The following is a 19,916-nucleotide window of genomic DNA, read 5'->3' on the forward strand; positions in this document are numbered from 1 at the left end:
GACCTAAATTTATACTTTGACTTCCCAATCAGAGTGGAAAGTGATAAATAGATAAGAAAATAATGCTCTCTACGGTGAAAGCTAAAACCACAAGGTTCTGATTGAATCTTTGCATGCTTCCTTCAACAGCAATGCTGAAACTAAAGGTTCTGGTGCAACAAAACAGTAAACGTGCAAACAAAATGCTAAACAAAAATGCTAAAACAAAATGCTAAACAGAATGCAAATAAATCTCCAACAGCTAGTGCTCCAACAGCTAATGGACTTGGTCTTGCCGCATGTGCTGCATGTGCTGTTGACAGAGTCTTCTATTCATCCCAGATACTTGGGATTCTTCTTTGGTGCCTTGCTCGACCTTTGTGGTCTATCAATACTTCCCCCACCGAGTGGACCCTTGTCCTCAAGGTCCACTATAGGAAACTGGTTCAGCAACATATCAGTATTCTCCCATGTTGCATCTTTGATAGGTAGGCGGCGCCATTTGACCAGACTTTCTTCGACAAATTTATCTCCTTGTTTCACCCAACGCGTATCAATGACTTCCTTTGGTTCCAACACGACTTCCTGTCATCGGCGATGGGTGGTAGTTCCAAACTCGTCTCTTTCGGCTCCCCAACATACTTCTTTAAGAGCGATATATGAAAGACATGATGAATGCGTGCTCCTTTCGGAAGTTTGAGTTTATAGGCAACGTTGCCTATTTTCTGCAGTATTGGGTATGGTCCATAGAAGCGGCTGGCCAGCTTTTGATGTGCTCGTTTAAAAGCGGTATGTTAGCGATATGGTTGTAGCTTGAGGAATACCATATCACCTTCTTGGAATGTGACATCCCTCCTCTTTTTATCCGCCCTTGCTTCATACGATTGATTGCTAGCTCCAAATTGGTCTTCAACTATTGTAGTAATTCATCTCTCGTGAGAAAACTTTGATCGACTTCATTCACCTGGGACAAGCCATCTGAATAGAGTGGAATGGGTGGGGGCAAACGACCGTAAAAAGCTTGCAAGGGGGTCATCCCAGTGGACCCTTGATAGGTTGTGTTATACCAAAACTCCGCCCATGGCAAGAAAGCATTCCACCTACGTGGCCATTGATGGACAAAGCAACGTAAATACTGTTCAACACAACTATTAACCACTTCGGATTGTCCGTCAGTTTGGGGATGATAGGCGGAACTCATTTTCAACTTGGTGTTTGACATTGCAAAAAATTCCTGCCAAAATTTACTGATGAAGATGTGATCTCAGTCATTGATGATTGATTTTGGCATGCCATGAAGCTTGACGATGTCTTCAACGAATTTCTCGGCCACAGTCTTGGTAGTAAAGGGGTGAGTTAGAGCAAGAAAATGAGCATACTTGTTTAATCTGTCTACCACCACCAAAATCATGTCCTTGCCGTAAGAAGTTGGTAGACCTTCAATAAAATCGAGGGTAATGTCATCCCTAACCTGACAGGGAATGGGTAATGGTTGAAGAAGACCTGCGGGTGCCAATGTTTCTGTCTTTGTTTTCTGGCAAGTCTCGTAGTGCATGACATACTCCTGGACTGACTGGTACACAGAAGGCCAGTGAAACTGCTGGGCCAGCCTCTTGAATGTCCGCAACATGCCTGAATGGCCCGCAAGCTTGCTATCATGGAATTTACTCAATAGCTTCTTGCGGATTGTGGGCTCTTGAGGGACCACCACTCTATTTTTGTAAAAAACTAGCTCATCTCGCATTGTATAGGGCCCTTCTGGATTCTTCTTAGCTAAGTGGCCCACCAGGTCCATATAGGCGTCCCCCACCGAAGCCTTTTTTATATCCTCCCAAATAGTGACCTACGGTACAAACAAATGGTTAAGAATAGGATTGCTTGGTCAGCGAGAGAGGGCATTGGCGGTGGAATTCTCGCATCCTTGTCAGTAAGTGATCTCGTAATCGTAGCCCAGAAGTTTGGCTACCCACTTTTGTTGTTCTAGGGTGGCCACTCGTTGCTCCAAAAGATACTTGAGACTACACTTATCAGTTTGGATGAAAAACTTCCTTCCCAGTAGATATGGCCGCCAAGTACGTACTGCCTCCACTATGGCTAGCATTTTCTTAGCATAGGTGGACCATGATTTTTTTGAGACTCCCAAGGCTTGGCTCATAAAGGCAATTAGCTTGCCTTGTTGAGTGAGAATCGCTCCAATTCCATCCTCGGAGGCATCCGTTTTAATAGCGAAGGTGTCATTGAAATTGGGCATGGCTAGGATAGGCGTGGACGTCATGGCTTGTTTGAGGGTGTTAAAGGCAGCTTCCGCTTCATCATGCCATCCAAACTGCCCCTTTTTGAGAAGATTAGTAAGAGGGCGAGCTAAGATGCCATAATTCTGAACAAACTTTCTGTAGTAGCCTGTCAAGCCTAAAAATCCACGCAACTCCGAAATGTTAGTAGGTTGGGGCCATGCTACCATGGCTGCAATTTTTTTGTTATCTACCTTTACCCCCCGATGCGTGACAATATGCCCTAAATACTCTAGTTCTTGTTTGCCAAAGATACATTTACTTGTTTTGATGAAGAACTGTTGTTGTCTCAGAATTTCCAAAGCCTTTTTAACATGTTCTAGATGCATATCCCACATGGGACTATATATCAAGATATCATCAAAGAAAACTAAAATAAACTTCTAGAGGTAAGGCAAAATATAGAGTTCATGAGGGCTTGGAAAGTTGATGGGGTATTACACAAGCCAAAAGGCATAACCAAATACTCAAAATGGCCATTATGTGTTCTAAAGGCAGTTTTAGGAATATCGGATGAGTGCACTCTTACCTGGTGGTACCCAGCCCTCAAATCTAGTTTGTTGAAATAGGAGGCACTGTGCAACTCATCCAACATGTCATCCACGGTGGGAATGAGAAAGCGATCTTTGATAGTGACGGCATTGAGTGCTCGATAATCGGTACAAAACCGCCAGCTGCCGTCCTTCTTTTTCACCAACAGTACTGGAAATGAAAAGGGGCTGGTGCTAGGTCGTATGAGGCCCATCTTGAGCATATCCTGAATTTGTTTCTCGATCTCCGCCTTTTGAAAATAGGCGTATCTATATGGCCGCACATTAATAGGCTCGGTGCCTTCTTTGAGAGAAATGTAATGATCAATCTCTCTTACTAGTGGCAATTGTGTAGGCTCACTAAAAATGTCAGCATAATCCTCTAGAGTTTGTTGCATGCTTTCCTGCGACATCTCTGCCACGGTCTGTAGGCAAACTGCAAACAACATGTGCCCTTGGCTTATCTCCTTTGAGACTGTCTTTAAGGAAGCGACTTGGATGGGTGGGTTGTCGGATCCTTGCAGCCGCCTTGCTTGATTGTCCCATTGGAAATCCATGGTCAACTGTTTCTAATTGCAAACCACCGATCCTAACATTTTCAACCATTGGACGTCTAACACAAGATCAAGGCCCGTTAAAGGACGAGAATAGAGTGTGAGTGAAAATAGAATGTCTTGCAGGTTCATTTGTACCTTCTCGAACCTTTTTTGACATTTTAGACGTTCCCCATTAGCCACCCGTACTGTGAATGACTCGGTTGGTATTACGAGTAACCGAAACAGGCTGGCCACACGATCACTGATAAAGTTATGGGTCGACCCGCTACCAATCAGCACCACGACCTCATGGGAACCAACTTTGGCAGCCACTCGCATGGTTCGCAGTGTAGACCATCCCGTCAAAGCCTACAAGGACATTTCAGATTCTAGTTGCTCTTCGTGATTATCATCCAATGGCAGCACTTTTGTAGCTTCTTCATATATGACTGAGCTGTTACTGGATTGACCTTCCAGTAGCAACAACTGTGGCCCTTGGTACTTGTGTCCCGCCGTAAACTTCTCATTACAATTGAAACACAATCTTTGTGCCCTTCGTTTCTGCATCTCATCCCAGGACAGCCTCCTAATTGGTGCACTTGGCACTGCCCGAGTCGCAGGCAGAAGGGCTAGTGGTGCACAAGCCGGTGGTGTTGGCTGCATGAACCTCCTTTGTCATGAGAGCTGCTCATCCATCATTCACGCCAAGCTGATGGCTTCTTTCAGTGTCTTAGGTTTGAACATGCGAATTCCATCTGATATTTCTGGCTTCAAGCCTCCCATGAACATCCCCGCCAACGCTTTTTGTGTCCATCCCCACACCCGATTGCCAAGCTTCTTGAACTCCCTCTGGTAGTCCCGTAAGGACCCGGCTTGACTCTTGATAAAGCTTCATCGAAATCCTCACAGTCAGTGGGTCCAAAACGAGCCCATAATTCTTCTTCAAATACCACCCACGTCATCGACCGACCTTCCTCTATGTATGCCTGACACACCCACTACCACCCGTGGTTGGCTTCCCCCTCAAGGTGGAAGGATGCCAAAGAGACTTTCTGGTTGTCGGTAGTGCCCTGGTAGTCAAAAAACTGGGCCACGCGATGTTGGATCATCTCCCGCATACCTCAGAAACTCCAGCTTGGCTGTCTTGGATGAGAAGACCAGCCTTCCGCCATTGTTGTCTTCACGGTACGTCCGGGAGGACCCTACTCGCTCGTAGTTGTGGCGACTTGGTGGCTCCTTTGTTGAAAGCACAGCTTCCGAAAGCTTGTTGATGGTGTGAAGATACAGAAATTTATCACTTTCCACCTAGTCTAGCTTCCAAGAGCTCGATCCTTTCCTTGTTAGACGCCATTGAACCTGGCTCTGATACCAATGATAGGTCCCAATCAGAGTGGAAAGTGATAAATAGATAAGAAAATAATACTCTCTTCGATAAAAGCTAAAGCCACAAGGTTCTGATTAAATTTTTGCATGTGTAATAACCCCAAAATTTTTTTTATATAAAAAGGGATAGAATAGTCCTTTAAAATTGATATAAGGGGTAAAATGGGAAGGAATCAAAAGTTAATGGCATAACTGTAGATCCGTTGAAGTGGCAGGGGCAAATTGGGAATTTAATAATATTAAAAAAGGGTGAATAGTGTTTTGATGTGATTTAATTGGAGGGTTTGAGCTACGGAATGAAGCAGAGAAAGAAAGAGGGAGGGGGTTCACAGACGGCAACAGAGAGGAAGAAAAAGAAGGAGAGGAAATGAAAGGAAGAAAGGAAGAGGAAGAAGAAGAAGAAAAAGAAAAGGAAGGAGATCCTGGTTGCGCTGCCAGCTGAAGGGAAAAACATAGATCTCCTTCCCCTCTACGCAAGGACCTCGATTTCCAAAAAGAAAAAGGTAAATATCCGTCCCTATCTAGTCTTTTGATGACATTAGGCTATACAAAGGGTGGATATAGTCTAGAGGGGTCGGATAAGGGTTGTAGAGGCGGTTAAAAGAGGAAGAATCAGATTTTGACAAATTTTTCCGGCACTACGGAAAAACTGTGTCGAAGTCCCAACTTCGGAAAATTATTTAGGGGGTCAAACGACCTTCGATAGCAATGCATATTACCTCTTTGAAATTCTATATGAGTGTAGAATGTTAGGTAAAAATTTCATCAAATTTGGAGTTTGGAAAGTGGATCAAACCCAGGATGAAGTAACCGGCTGTCGGTCCGGGTTACTGTTCATCCGAGTGGGAAAATAGGGGATTTCATGCCATAATAGGATATTAAGCCCAGATTAAGCTAAGGGGACCTTGTACTCATGCAAGGGAGTCCCTAATACACATAAATGGTGAGTTAATTAATAAAAAAGAAAAAAAAGAAAGAAAAGAAAAGATTTAGGGAACGGGGAGTTGAATCAATTAAAGTTCCCTATATTATAATTGGCACGTATATTATAGCCCTCGATACAAGACTAAATGTATTGTAAATGCATGTCACAGTTGGGCAAGAAGCTAGGAAACAAGAGGAAGAAGTTTCCCACTGCCTGCTGTAGATTTTTGGAGGCGTATCAGGGCTGTGCCGGATTGACAGGTGAGTGGGAGTCATGTACTTTGCACTATGAGCATCCTTAATTCATTTTCATGAATGTCGCCAAGTGTGAATTGATTCCACTTGAGCATATTGATTGATATTGTAGTAGATTCCTCTATAATCTTGATTCTCCATGCTTGATTATTCTGTACATGCATTTGAGGGAACATTGAGAGGAATTACGAGGGGTTGATGAGTAATCAAATTGATTCCGAATTGTGAAATGATTTCTTTTGTAAATTGATTTCATTTCCTCTATTTTAAAGACTTGTGAGTCGTAGCTTGATTATACTCTTTTATGAGTAATTAAATTGGTTCCAAATTGTGAAATAACTTCTTTTGTAAATTGATTTCATTTCCTCCATTTCAAAGATTTGTAGAGCCTTTTTAGTGGTGTATTGAGTTGTATTGCACTTCCTTGACCCTCACTCCTAACCCTGATGTTAGTTTATGATTGGGTCATGATCGAGTGAGTGGTAATCTTGATTATACTCCTTTTTAGTAGAGTATTGGGAGGGTGCATTATGGCATTTATGCATGGCTTGGCAGTATCTGCAGGACATCTATAGTCGATGGGGTTGAACATCGGCCTTTGTGCACATAGTAGCCTTCTGGGTGGGCGGAGCCCAGTCCCTTCCTAGGGGGGACACGGCCCTAGGCGTAGGATCGGCCGGTCCTACGACTTATATTCTGCTTGCCGCCGGGCATAGTAAGACCCCGCGAGGTGCAGTATGGCTTTCCGCGGATGTAGAATTCCCGCGAGGTGCCGTTTAGTATGTAGATGTGAGATGGATTTCTGTTCTGGATACTGGCCGGCATTTACATGATCAGTATGGTATCTTATCCTGCATGTGCATGTGACAGTAGGGAGTTGTTGCTGGTTCGCCTGGGGCGTAAAACCCACCTCCCGATAGCTGTCTAGCATTTATGTTATCGGTATGGTGTCTTATCCTGCATATGCATGTGACAGTAGGGAGTTGTTGCTGGTTCGCCTGGGGCGTAAAACCCACCTCCCGATAGCTGTCTAGCATTTATGTTATCGGTATGGTGTCTTATCCTGCATATGCATGTGACAGTAGGGAGTTGTTGCTGGTTCGCCTGGGGCGTAAAACCCACCTTCCGACAGCTGTCTAGCATTTACATTATCGATATGGTGTCTTATCCTGCATATGCATGTGACAGTAGGGAGTTGTTGCTGGTTCGCCTGGGGCGTAAAACCCACCTTCCGACAGCTGTCTAGTGATGATTTCAGCATATTGACACCTGATTTGTATGTTCCAGCATTATGATCTGTTGAGCATATTCATGAGTAGCATATATGTTTACTTGATTATTCCATATATGCTTCAGATGAGTTGATATTGATTGTGGTGATATTGATGATTTACTCCATATTCTTTATGTTGAGTTCATGTTCATCTTATTATTGATCTTGAGATTTTACCTCGAGCCATGATTATATCTTGTCTCATGTGCATAGTACTCTCTACTCCACTCACTGAGTATTTTTATACTCACTCCCCAGTTGGATGTTTTTGATTGCAGGAAAGGTATTGTATAGAGAGGAGCAGGATTAGTGGTTGCCTGCTAGCTGTGCCGCTCCATAGTATAGTATAGTATAATGTAGATAGAGGTTTATACCCTTTTGGTGTATTATAAACCTTCTATTGTATATAGTGTATAGTTACAGTCATAGATCCTGTTGTGGATATGGGTTTGACCATGGATGGAATGGGAACCAGATTTTTATACATATGAGTTATATGCCTGAGATAATGTATTGATATATATTGTCCAGGTTCATTATGTGACGGATTATGTGATTGCTGCTCTGACAGGTAGTGTGTTGTATGTATTGAGATAATCCTGACAGGTCACTATAGGAAAAGTGATCATTTTGTGCATGCATCATGCCAAATTTTTCAAGATTTATTGATGATTGATAGGTAGTAGGGTTCTACGCGGTGGCTGGTGGCCTTATGCCTACCCGCACCCTAGGACCGTCGCGGCGGCCCGCCAGGAACGGGGCGGGGGTCGTGACAGCATGCCTGCTTCATTCATGTTCGTGAACTATAAATAAGCAAAAGCCTAACAAATTAACAACAACAATGCTGAAACTAAAGGTTCTGGTGCAACAAAGCAGTAAACATGCAAACAAAATGCAAATAAATTTCCAACAGCTAGTGGACTTGGTCTCGCCGCATGTGCTGTTGACAGAGTTTTCTACTCATCCCAGTACTTGGGATTCTTCTTTGGTGCTCTGTCCGACCTTCGTGGTCTATCATACTTTGACTTCAATTAGGTTTTTCTTTATCTTAAGTTAAAAAAAAATAAATAATAATGTGTCATCGGAACAAGGTCCGATTTGCTATTTTGCTAGAAGTTTGCGAAGAAAAATAAAACTGTTAAATTAAGGCTGCATATTTTTTTGATATTCTCAAAAATAACTAACAATTAAACATATATTTGTGGTCGATGGCTATATTTATGTGTGGCACAAAGAGTAATCATGCAGAGTTTTTATTTTAGTATATATAATTATCCATCATTCTGAATAAATATCACTAACCCTGATTATTTTCCTGCAAAATTCTCTAATAAATCGGCATCTGGCCACTGGAAAGTGAAAACAATTAGAAATTCGGTTTGGATCGGATGACAGTCTAAACCGGAACCGTTTCGGATCTGAACGGGGTCCAAACTATTTACATCCGCTTCCCGTTCCTCACCTCTCAGTTGAAAAACGGCAGCTCTCTGGAGACACCTATGGCGGCTCGGGCGGCGCTCGCGGTGGCTTCCTCCATCTCCCGTTCGTCCCTCCCCTCTCCGGCAGTCAAGCACGTTCCCCGTCGGGGCCTCGCCGGCGGCGGTGGTCCGTCTCTCTCCTCCTCGTCGATCCCTTATCTCTTAATCACCCCCTTTATTTATGTCTTCTTGTTTGATCCCTCCTCTTCTCGATTGTTGGACAAGACTTTATCAATCCAGTAAACTAATAGATAACAAAACTAATTCTTTTTCCTCTTCTTTTCTTGGGTAATATTATCTCACCATTGTTTACAAGGTAAATTCTACTTACCCTGTCGATTTAAAATTAGATATTTCAAAAAAATCTAAATAAAATCCAAATAAAATCTAAACCAGATAATTTTCATATTCGGCAGGGTTATATGCCTATTAGGTTTTTATTGTGATATTTTTGTATGTTTTAAATTTTTGCAGATCATCATGGACCCCCAAGGGTTAACATTTGGGAAGACCCGTTGAGTCCATCTAAATGGAAGGAAGAGCATGTAAGCTTTGCATTGATGGCTCCATACCTATTTCACTAAATTTTGGTTTTAAATTTATTATATGAACCACAAAATTATGAAATTGCAGCCGGTTCCTTTAAGAAGTTTGAATTTCTTATTGATGACACGTAAATATTTTGAACCTTTTCTTCTTAAGTGGATTTTTGTGCATAACATAGTAAATTTTTGAAGATAACATGCCAAATCTCTGGTCAATATGTTCAATATCTTGCATTTTGGTCAAGTGGCATGAAGATGTAAATTTTTATGTTTGTGTGCATGCATATGAATGTGTGTGTAATTTGTAAATATGTGTATATATATGTTTACGAATATAGGAAAACAAACATATACATACATAAAATTATACTAAATGGAGCCGTCATCCAGTTGTGGTCCTGGTAATTTGGGTGACTAGGAATATACCTACCTTTTTTTTTGGCTCAAAGTGGCTGCCTCAGGGCTTGAACCTGCAACATGACCCTTGTCAGCCCAAGCCTTTTACTATTGGATCAAACAATAGCTACACAAATACAATCATGCTAAATACAATTTTTTTTTTTACATATTTTTTTTTACATATTTTTTTTTGAAACTTGGAAATTAAAAAATGTGGAATCTGTATGAGGTATAAATGAGCTGATCTAGTACTTCCATGCATCTATGTAACTGTTGGAAATGAATTTCTTGATGCATTCTATTGAGCGTATTGTTGACCTAAGTGGAATTCCACAAGGATGGGGTAAAAGTTTTGGAGTATACCATCAAAAAAATTGTTTTGCAGTTTGATCATACTTTAGGAAGTATTAGTTCCAAAGTGGAAAATCTGCTGTTTTAAGTAGAAAGTTTGCCTGGAGCAGAATAATTTGGCTCTATAGATAGCTCTGCTCCAACTTCAGAGCTTAAACTTCCTTTCCTTTTGGATGAGATATATTAAGATTTTGAGTTCAAGGATTTAAGGTTAGAAACTTTTTTTTTCCTGTTGTCATTCCAATTGGTATATGCGACTCAAAGCAAACCTCATAGTTCACTCTATGTCTAATCTGGACATGACATTCAAATCAAACAATGTGGTGTGATGTAGGATTGTAGCTATAATCTGTTTGTTTGTTTTACCTGTTTCTTCTTGTTGGCTAGATATTAGGCTGGGAGACGAGCTTGCTTGCATGCCAAATTTTAATATTTTTTAGTCAGATTGTTGAGCTGGTTCTGTTCAGAACTTTCAAAAATTTAGCCTGGGCATACTCACTTTGCATCTTGGTTAGCTGTGAGACATCAATTCGTGACTAGGCAGATGGGACTACGCCTTAGCCTTACCTTAGCGCTAAGAAGGGGATCTCGAGCCGCCTATTCGAGAGAGAGGTTGAGAGACGTGATGTGCATGAGACCGAGCCACGCTCGCCAAGTCTCTAACATTGATGTCATATATTTATAAGCTTGGATCTTTGACAAGCTAGGGGCTATATGGTAGGTGCCATAAAATGGGTTTCATCTCTGGGCATTGCATTTTGCTTGGGTTATGATCAGCTAGCGGACATCAGGTTGAAGATTGAGTAGATATTCAAAGTTCAAACAAGAAAGTGATTACCACCATGAAAGCCATAATATCCCAATTAGGTTGGTGCTCCCACTTCGAAGTCTCATTGAAATCTCACTCCTGCATTTCCTTGATGCTTCTTTATCTTCAAGTTAGAAGCTCTATCTTGCTCCTACTCTTGTTTCCAGATCAGGAAAATAAGATTAACTATTAGATATTATATTTTTTTTCTTTTCTTTTTTTAATGTTGGCAAGAATTGAGGTTTGATTTTCAGGTGGAGGAGGTTAGCGTGCCTTTTGTAGGCATAACCTTGTGAAAGTTATGTTCAGGCATGAAAATACCTGTTTTGAAGTTTATTTTGAGCATTGCAATTTCCATAATGTAGGTTTATGAAGTTTGGTTGCTGCAGTGCACAATAAGTGGGTTAAAATTTAAAAATGAAATTAATATAGGAGTTTGGGTCATTATAGCAATACAAAAGTCTAGCTCAACTAAACTTGTTTTGCAAATAATATGGTTAAGCTTATATTAGTTGCCTTTATTTATATGCAGCGACCCAAAATAACTACTACTTAATTATTTTGAGAGTAGTTTCGAGTATTGGTCCATAATAGATGCAGAGATAGGATTGGCACATGGTTTGTCTCCTACATTGAAACTAGGTACCTGACTAGCATATCATACCAATAACAAAGATGCCTGTACTGGTTAAGTGCTGCTGTGCTACCGATACTGGTATTTGGAACCTTGATTTGGAGATTTTGTAAAGTACCAAGATTTCATCCATTCTGCTCAAGGGTCAGATTATTTTTAGGTCGATTTGAAGCTTGCGCTCACATTAATTAACCTTTTCTTTCCTCTCGTAGATCTGAAATCAAAGTTCTGATTCGAGGAGATAAGTTCATATCTGATTTGGAATCAAAGATGCACCATCCTGGCTAATTTTAAGACTTGGATAGAATTAGAAATCATGAAGTTGGTGGTTAACTCAAATTTTCCGCAAGGTCTTCATTCTCATTTCTACTAGACAGAATTCTATTTTTCCTGCATGTAGAGCAGAAGTTTTGTAGACTAGGGAGTCCACTAAAGGTCCGACTTCATTTGAAATGCAAGGCAGGAATGTCTGTTAATGCTATCTAATTTCATTGAACAAGATTTGTTTCAGCTATTCATTTTTGCCATTTTGTCTTTATTTTTAGTCTTTGATAGGTTTACTTGTTAATCTTTGATAGGTTTACTTTTAAGTGGTGAAGATCTAGAGGTTTGTCATGAGTCTGGAGAGGTTGGTAGAGTGCTTATGCGGTATAACTTCATGTTTGTTTGCCACATTAACCCAATAAAGGACAGTGAACAAGGCCAAAGGAGAGGAAGAAAGGGGGTTGTCCATATTAGCCCCCTTGGGCCGAACCGGGGGGCAGAGTTTGCCCCCGGGCCGAACCGTCCGATTAAGGCAGTATCGAGCCGACCTGGTGTGAAACCGGGTCGGTTTGGCAATCCTATTCAGTTCCGGCCGGAACTGCTATTAGACTGGCTGAAACCGGTCCTTTACCAGCCAGAATCGGTCGGTTCGATGCCGACTCGGTGCGAACCGGCCGGTTCGCACCGAGTCAACCTGGTTTCAAACCGATTTGGGTATTATATTATTGCCACTGCCACCTGATGCCTTTTAAAGGCATCAAGTAGCGTTGGAAAGGCCCGAGAAGGCCTTTCCAACGCAATTTGAAAGCTGCTCTGCCGCTTCCGCTTTCCAAAAAGTCCACAAATAACACCAATTTGGGCTATCAGAAAGATCCAAGAATAAAGTGTGCTTCCTTTTTTCCATCTCCTTTCGTTCTTTTTTTGGAGGGTTTTAAAAAATAGCTCAAAAATTGCAAAATAAGGAGAGATCATGCCAAAAGTTTCGATTTGGGCTTGATTTTGTTTATATGTTGTAGATCTATGGATGATGTACATGTTGGCATAAAAATTTTTAATTTTTGGGTTACATATAATTTTTAAAAATTAAAAATATATTTTCGGATTAGAAAAGGATAAATTTTTAAAAAATAAATAAAAAATAAAAAAATTGTAAAATTAGAAATATATTTAGGGGCATGCAAGATACTCTCTATAAAAATTTGGTGTTCATTCATTCAAGTTTTGATGCGATCATATGCACGGTAGCCTCACTAGATGCAAAGCATCCATGGTTAGGTATGGCATGAAATATTATTATGCAAAGTAATAGAGGTGGATCTTTGGTTTTGCATTCGGACGTAACCACTAGCAGCCTTTCATGCCAAAACTCGAGGATGAACCATGTGTGGTATAAGTGAATGATTAATGTGATTCATTATCAGTCTGATAGGTTTTGGTATTGATTGATGAGCTTAGAAGTTGTGTCAAGAGTTTGGACTGTGGTAGGCCAGGCCTAGCACTTGTGAGGTATATATTAGTCATTTGCCATATAATTGAGCTTTTAAATTTCTCGGAACCCACAATAGGTTAAGCAAAGAAAGAGGAGGCTGAGTTTGGTATCTATATGGCCCCCTTGGGTGTCCATATTCCCCTCTACAATGTCTTATGTGGTAGAATATTAGTTATTTTCCATATGATTGAGCTTTTAAATTTCCTGGGATCCACAAGGGGCTAATCAAAGAGAGGGGAGACAGAGTTGGGTATCTGTGTGGCACACATGGGTGTCCATATGCCCCTCTGCAGCACCCTTTCTTTTGTTAGGTGTTGATCATGGTTTAACTAAAAGGGATCTTAGGCATTATATTTTCAATTTGAAATTAAAGATTGAAAATAAAGAAGGTTTTTGTTCTCTTAGCCATCCGGGAAGTCTTTCCCTCCCTATTCTCTCTTGACATATTTCCCTTTTTGTTTGCTGTTATTGTCATTATCCGATAGGATCTAAGTAGATCTGAATTAGAAAAATCACTGATTCACTATCATTGTTGCAATTAACCAGCTTCAGCTGGGCCTACATTAGTTGATATGGAGTCTAACCAAAGCCTTTGTCCGCTAGATTGGGAAACATAGATCATGATTGTTGGTTGTCTATATTCACAAAAAGATTAAGAAGACAAACTGGCTTTCTTCACACACATCTGTTGATCCACAAATGCATCTTGTTTCATTTGCTTGCTGTGAAATTAAGGATATGCAAGAATTTAGAGGACAAGTTTAAAGGAATTGGGTTGAAGTTCTACAATCTGTACAAACAGGAACTTTCAGGGTGCCTTGGTTTTCAATTTTATAAAACTATTTTTTTTTTTTTTGTAAAACTTGATTTTTTATGGAAATAGGTTTTTATAGTGTTTTTACTAAAATTTGTTTTCCTTAGTTTGTTGTTTGGTGGCATAAAGTTTGTGGGGGTTTCATAATAGATTGGGAAAAGGAAAATGAGGGGACAGATGAAGGTAGTGCAGGAAGACAAGGGGGCCAATGGAGGAGAAGATGAGACTAGATGTGGGAGGGCAGAGGTGCACAAAGGAAGAGGTGAAAATGTAGAAGGGGCAGATGGACGAGAGGAGGAAGAGGATATGATGAGGGTGTCTTCTTTCCTTGATATGGGAGGATGTAATCGATGGGTGGGATATTTGGCTCCATAGACAGTATTATTTGATATTTTAAGAAATAACTCTTTAAAAAAATACTTGGTACTTAGGTATTTAGGTATCCATGAGATACTTGGTTTATCTCAAACCTAGTTTGTCATTTTATGAAACTTATGAATTGATAAAACCAATCAAAATAATGTTTTACAAAATTTTATGGATGTAAAACTAGTAACCAAGCAGCATATTTGGATGTAGATGTCAGTGGGAGAGTGTTGAATATGCAGTGTGTATGGCTGGCACTTGGTAAATTTGGTGTTTGAGCACTTTTCTTTATAGTATATATGTTTTTTTTTTGGTCTGAATATGTCTTGATATCAGGTTGACTCTTGCATCTGGAAAAGGTTCAATATTCGACTGTTTTGTTCCTTAAATTTTGGGCTTCAGACTCTCCTTCTCTGTCTTACCGAATAACCTTGATCCCAACTATAGCGCATAGGTGCATTTCTACCCTTGAGTGTGATTCTGAGCGTTCTCATAATTCCACATCATTCTTGGTTGAGTTCTAATCAGATGGCTGGCTATGTGGCTTAAGCCCATGTGTATGTTGACTATCTATTGAGTGCGGGGAAAAAGAGGGAATTAAATACACTCCTTATAAATTATATCTTCTCCCTTTGCTCTCTTTATCTCAGAAAAAGAGAAACAAGGAATGTAAATTAACTAAAGCGAATGTTTTTTTTTTTTAAATTGATTCCTTCATATTGCTAGCTGATAGGGATCGCAACCCTCCATCAGATGTTTCTCCTCAATTAGTCATGTGCATCAGATATTCCTAATTTTAGTTTTTTAAGTGAATCTGCAGTGGTACCATTCATCATTTGGCAAACATTTATCTCCATAAAAGGTACCTTTTAGAACTTTGAGTATACTCAATGCAACCCGACTTTATTTATTCCCTTTTTTTGAGGAATATATTTGTAACATAATTACATAAAAAAAGCTGCATACAAGGTCCGCCGAATCGGTATCGGAACCCGTACTGGTCGGCAGATGGGTCGATATGGTACCGGTCTCCTACTGCTGGCCCACAAGACATCGATCATAGGATCATCCTTATTATCAACGAAAGTACTATGGATCGGATATGTGTACTTTAGCTCCACTTCCTCCTGAATGCACTTCAACCTTAACCTCGATTGTAGTAAATATATGCAAAACCGTTGAGGCGCTTTTGTGTCAAATGGTTTCTCTGCTTGCTGTGGATGAGGGCAAAGGTGGACCAATTGCGCTTACAGCCACTCAGAAAATCGTCTGGAAGAGAATCTAGATAGCTAGCCGTTTAAGATTTTTCATGGACAAACCCAAATGTATCCACCATTCAATTGCAAAAAGATTGAAGAAAATTACATATAAGATAGTATCATATTAGTAACTATTTAACGCCAAATAAATGTCCTCCCGATGTGTAATATACTTGAATTCATATTTTTCTTATTTACGATAGGTGCTGAGACTCCAAAGCTGTCAGTGCCCTCTCTAAATATTTTAGTCCGTAAAAAAGAACCGTGTTATAATATGTTAATAATTGAAGATACAAGTTAACTTACACATGTCACTTAAGTTAACTTATATCTTCTAGACGGAGGGCCATGACTTCTGGATCGCATTAAAACTTGAATAAATAAACACCAAATTTTGTTGGAGAGTAGCTTGCATTCTCTTAAATAATTTTATATTTTGTTTGAATTTTATTTTTTTTATATTTTTATTTTTTAATCCAAAATATATTTTTAATTTTTAAAAATTATATATAATCCAAAAATTAAAAATTTTTATGTCATTATGTAGATCATCCATAAATCTATAACATATAATAAAATCAAGCCCAAATAAAAAATTTTGGCATGATCTTTTTCTATTTTGTAAATTTTGAGCTATTTTTTCAAGCCCAAAAAATAAAAATAGAGGAAATGAGATAGGGGAGAGGAAGCACATCTTTCTTCAATCGCACTTTCTCAAATTGGGGGGAAGGGGGAGCCATTTAGGCATCTTAAGCCTAAACGAAGTAAAGAAGGTGTTTCGGCCTTTCCAACACCTCATTTTAACAAAAGAAGCAAAGGGGGAGGGCGCCTGGTTCTGAACTAAATCGACTCGGTGCGAACCAGATGGTTCGCACCGAGTTTGAACGGAATCGGTCGGTTCTGAACGGTTTTGGCTGGTTTCAGGCCGGTTTTGGCTGGTTCCAGGCCGGTTTTGGTCGATTTGGTCTGGTTTGGGCCTTTTCTGGTCGGTTTGGGGCCGGAACCGTTTTTAATGTGCGAACCGACCGGGTTCCCCACTGAGTCGGCTCGGTATGGGCCGAATCGGGCGATTCGGTCCGGTTCGGCCTACTTTGGCTGCATATGTTAGCAACCGGGAGTGTCATATCATCGGGTAAGGAGGTATCTATGCGAGGGCTCATTATCACCGAAGGCTTCCTTTGTCCTCTTTTCGAGATCAACTAAGAGGGGAGTTCGGGTGAGGGAATTGGGGGAGGAGGGGAATGCAACTAAGATTTTATTGGGCAGACGAATCGTCCGGACTGCCCAAACTATTCCGGTTCTTGACCAGTTTTGTATGGCCTGAACCACCCAGTTTGGGTCGGTTCGGCTAACTTTGTTTTGTAATGTTATGTACTTGGAGGGAGCTTACACTTACAATTATCAAATCTTATGTATTTTAAGCACTACTTCATATTGCAATCCTACAACTGTCTTGTTTTTGTATCCCTTCTTGGTTTTCACTGCTATTCTAGTTGAGATCTTGTAGAATTTTTATTTTCCTTTTTTTTTGTTGAGATGATGAGAAATGATTCATGTGGCATATTTATGACTTGCAGTTCGTGCTTGCTAGTTTAGCTGGCTGGTTCTTGCTAGGTTATGGAGGATACAAGCTTTTTGGTGGAAAGAAGGGAAAGAAGGAAGAGGTAATTGTTAGTTTTAAAACTGTGAAAACTGTACCCTCCATTTTCACACGTCATGCTTGGGAATTATGTATGCTTTGTATGCTGGATAGAGGTTATTGTGCTTTCCTTTAATAATTTAGTTTTATATCTACTTGAAGAGGATTCTCATACATCAAGTTCAAGAGCGTCTTGGAAAGATTGCAGCATAACAATTATGTGCATAGTGATATTTCTGAATATATGCAGATGCTTCTCTGATAAGTTTCACTAAGGTAAACAATAGGGGGAGGGGACGGGGTTGGGGGTTTAGAATGCTAACATGTTGGGCTGGTGGTATATTTGGGAAGAATTCCGTATACATCATATTCATATCCACTTTCAAAGCAGGTATAATATACTGTATCTTGAAGAATTTTGAGATCATAACTCCAACTAAATGAATGGGTTCATCGCTCTCCATTGGTGATTTTTTTTTTTTTGAGTAAGATAAATTGTTTTGGCATTTTTCAGAGGATAACAATTCAAGCAATCCCAAAATGTAAAGTCTCAGATATCATCTTCTGGGGATGTCACTAATAAGTGATCACCATTTGAATTTTTGTCAACTGTTCAATGCCGGTGTTGGGGGTTTAGAATGCCTGGCATCCTAACATGTTGGGCTGGTGGTATATCTGGGAAGAATTCCATATACATCATATTCATATCCACTTTCAAAGCAGGTATGATACCGTATCTTGAAGAATTTTGAGATCATAACTCCAACTAAATGAATGGGCCCATCTCTCTCCATTGGTGATTTTTTTTTTTTGAGTAAGATAAATTGTTTTGGCGTTTTTCAGAGCATAACAATTCAAGCAATTCCAAAATGTAAAGTCTCACATATCATCTTCTAGGGATGTCACTAATAAGTGATCCCCATCTGAATTTTTTTCAGCTGTTCGATGCCTTTTAATCTACTAATGCATCTGATGTTCTTAATTGATTTCATTTTTTTTTCTGAAATACTACTAGATGGCACCTGTAAATGCATGTGTAGAAAGAAGAGATTTGAAACCTCAGCAATTTTATCGAGTCTGATGGGATAGATTTTGGGAAGAGATAGATCAGTTAAACATGGGGGCGGTAGTTCGATAACTAGACACAACTTTTATAATTTTTTTTCCCAACAACCAATACAAAAGCTGGTCAATGTCTTTTCTTCTTAACTCTGATGACTAGCGACTTTGTCTAATTGGTTGTCTGCATGAGGTTGGTCAGATGGGCATGCTACTTTGGCTAACAGAGAGTCGTAAATATCATAGGTTAAAAGAGTCCATGAATTTGCTCTCACTTCCTTGGTTGAGCCCAGATCCAACTTGGATAAGCCCCATGATATTCTTCTAGTATTTTCTGTCAGCGGCTTGCTAAATTTCCCTTTGATTCTTTTCCATCTCAATCAAATGTCTCTACCAAGTGATCTCTGCAGGTAGTGGCAGGGAGTATGTGAGGTGTCTCAGTTTAATCTGGGTAGTTGAAAGTTAATTTCCCTTGTGCATTATCTCATTGCAGTGTATGACAGGATGAAAATGTATTTGAGAAGATTTTTATAGTCCCCCCCCCTTCTTTTCTTATTTTAATTGCCATTCATTGCTAATTCTAACCTTGGTTTACTGGTAGATTTTCTGCAACTTTTATAGGGTGCCTTTGGGGCTTAGCAATTCCTGGATTGTGTAGTTATAAAAAAAGAGTTAAACAAAAGTCCAATAGGGATGTAATATGATCATCTTGTGATAATATTTTTATTCAACCGTTTCAGGATATCAGCTTCATTTTTAATTTACACCTTATTACACAAGAAGATAATGAGGAAACTTAATTCACATTTTCGGCAATTATTCTTCTGGATTGACACGAGTGGCATGTCCAACGCACAAGCAATTAGTTTTCTAATATATCATCGGAATGCATTTTGCATAAACAGTTAAAAACTGATTGCGATTTTGGTAGAAAAATTGACTGATCCATGGTTCCAGTGGCTCCCTTTTAGGTGGTACAAATATGCATGGCACAAGCTTTATTGTTGCTTCTCATGCTTGAGTTTCACTTCTGTACCCTTTGCTGTATATGCCTTGAAAATGAAAACTAGGATCTTAATTTCAATCAAGAAAAAGATGACTATGATCTTAATTTTTTAGGTGTGATGAGCATTATTTCACTTCAAATGTGTGCTATCAATTGACATCACAACAAATCTGGCTTCCATACTTTTAATCAATATGTATGAAATTTTTTCCCCTCATGGTTATCTTATAGAATGTCTCATATCAAATTAATGGTTTCCTAATCTTTCTTGTTACAGGAAGTTGGAGAATCAGCGAAGTAGACTAGTTATGTCTGCAGTACTGTTTTCTTTCTTCTGTGAAAGCCTGGAAATAAAGCATTTGCAAAGACATGAAACCTCTTGAACGGTTACAACTTTGTTCTGTTCTATCGAGTTTTGTGGTAGGCTGTATAACTTGAGAGCTTTTCCTGTAATCTCGGTGAATACTTTGATATACGACAAACTCATTGTTTTTTTGGGTTTAATCACATTGTGGTAAACTCCCACAACAACTCTGTTTATTATTTTATCACTCCTGGGAGATTGTTAACTTCATTCGTTGGCATTTCGTGGAACCTTTTCTTACTATCATTTCTTGTCTGAATAAGTCAACTT

The 19,916-nt window shown here is 39.7% G+C and overlaps 1 protein-coding gene across 1 annotated transcript; it reads left to right on the plus strand.

Annotated features, from left to right (window-relative positions):
* Positions 1-8,602: 8,602 nt before the first annotated feature.
* Positions 8,603-19,856, plus strand: LOC148702748 (uncharacterized). Its single transcript, XM_088703065.2, has 4 exons — positions 8,603-8,776; positions 9,124-9,194; positions 17,156-17,242; positions 19,560-19,856. Exons 1-4 carry the CDS (start codon positions 8,671-8,673, stop codon positions 19,581-19,583), a joined length of 288 nt encoding a protein of 95 aa, XP_088559191.1. The 5' UTR covers positions 8,603-8,670; the 3' UTR covers positions 19,584-19,856.
* The last annotated feature ends 60 nt before the right edge of the window (positions 19,857-19,916 follow it).

Source organism: Phoenix dactylifera, chromosome 8, assembly GCF_051530095.1.
Source record: "Phoenix dactylifera cultivar Ajwa chromosome 8, Ajwa_hap1_PhDact_Kaust_v1.1, whole genome shotgun sequence".
Lineage (NCBI taxonomy): Eukaryota > Viridiplantae > Streptophyta > Magnoliopsida > Arecales > Arecaceae > Phoenix > Phoenix dactylifera.

Excerpts from the sequence above, each read along its gene's own strand:
- LOC148702748 (XM_088703065.2), top strand. The coding sequence starts at position 8,671 with ATGGCGGCTCGGGCGGCGCTCGCGGTGGCTTCCTCCATCTCCCGTTCG. Across the intron at positions 8,777-9,123 it reads GGGCCTCGCCGGCGGCGGTG|ATCATCATGGACCCCCAAGG; the intron begins GTCCGTCTCTCT and ends AAATTTTTGCAG. Across the intron at positions 9,195-17,155 it reads CTAAATGGAAGGAAGAGCAT|TTCGTGCTTGCTAGTTTAGC; the intron begins GTAAGCTTTGCA and ends TATGACTTGCAG.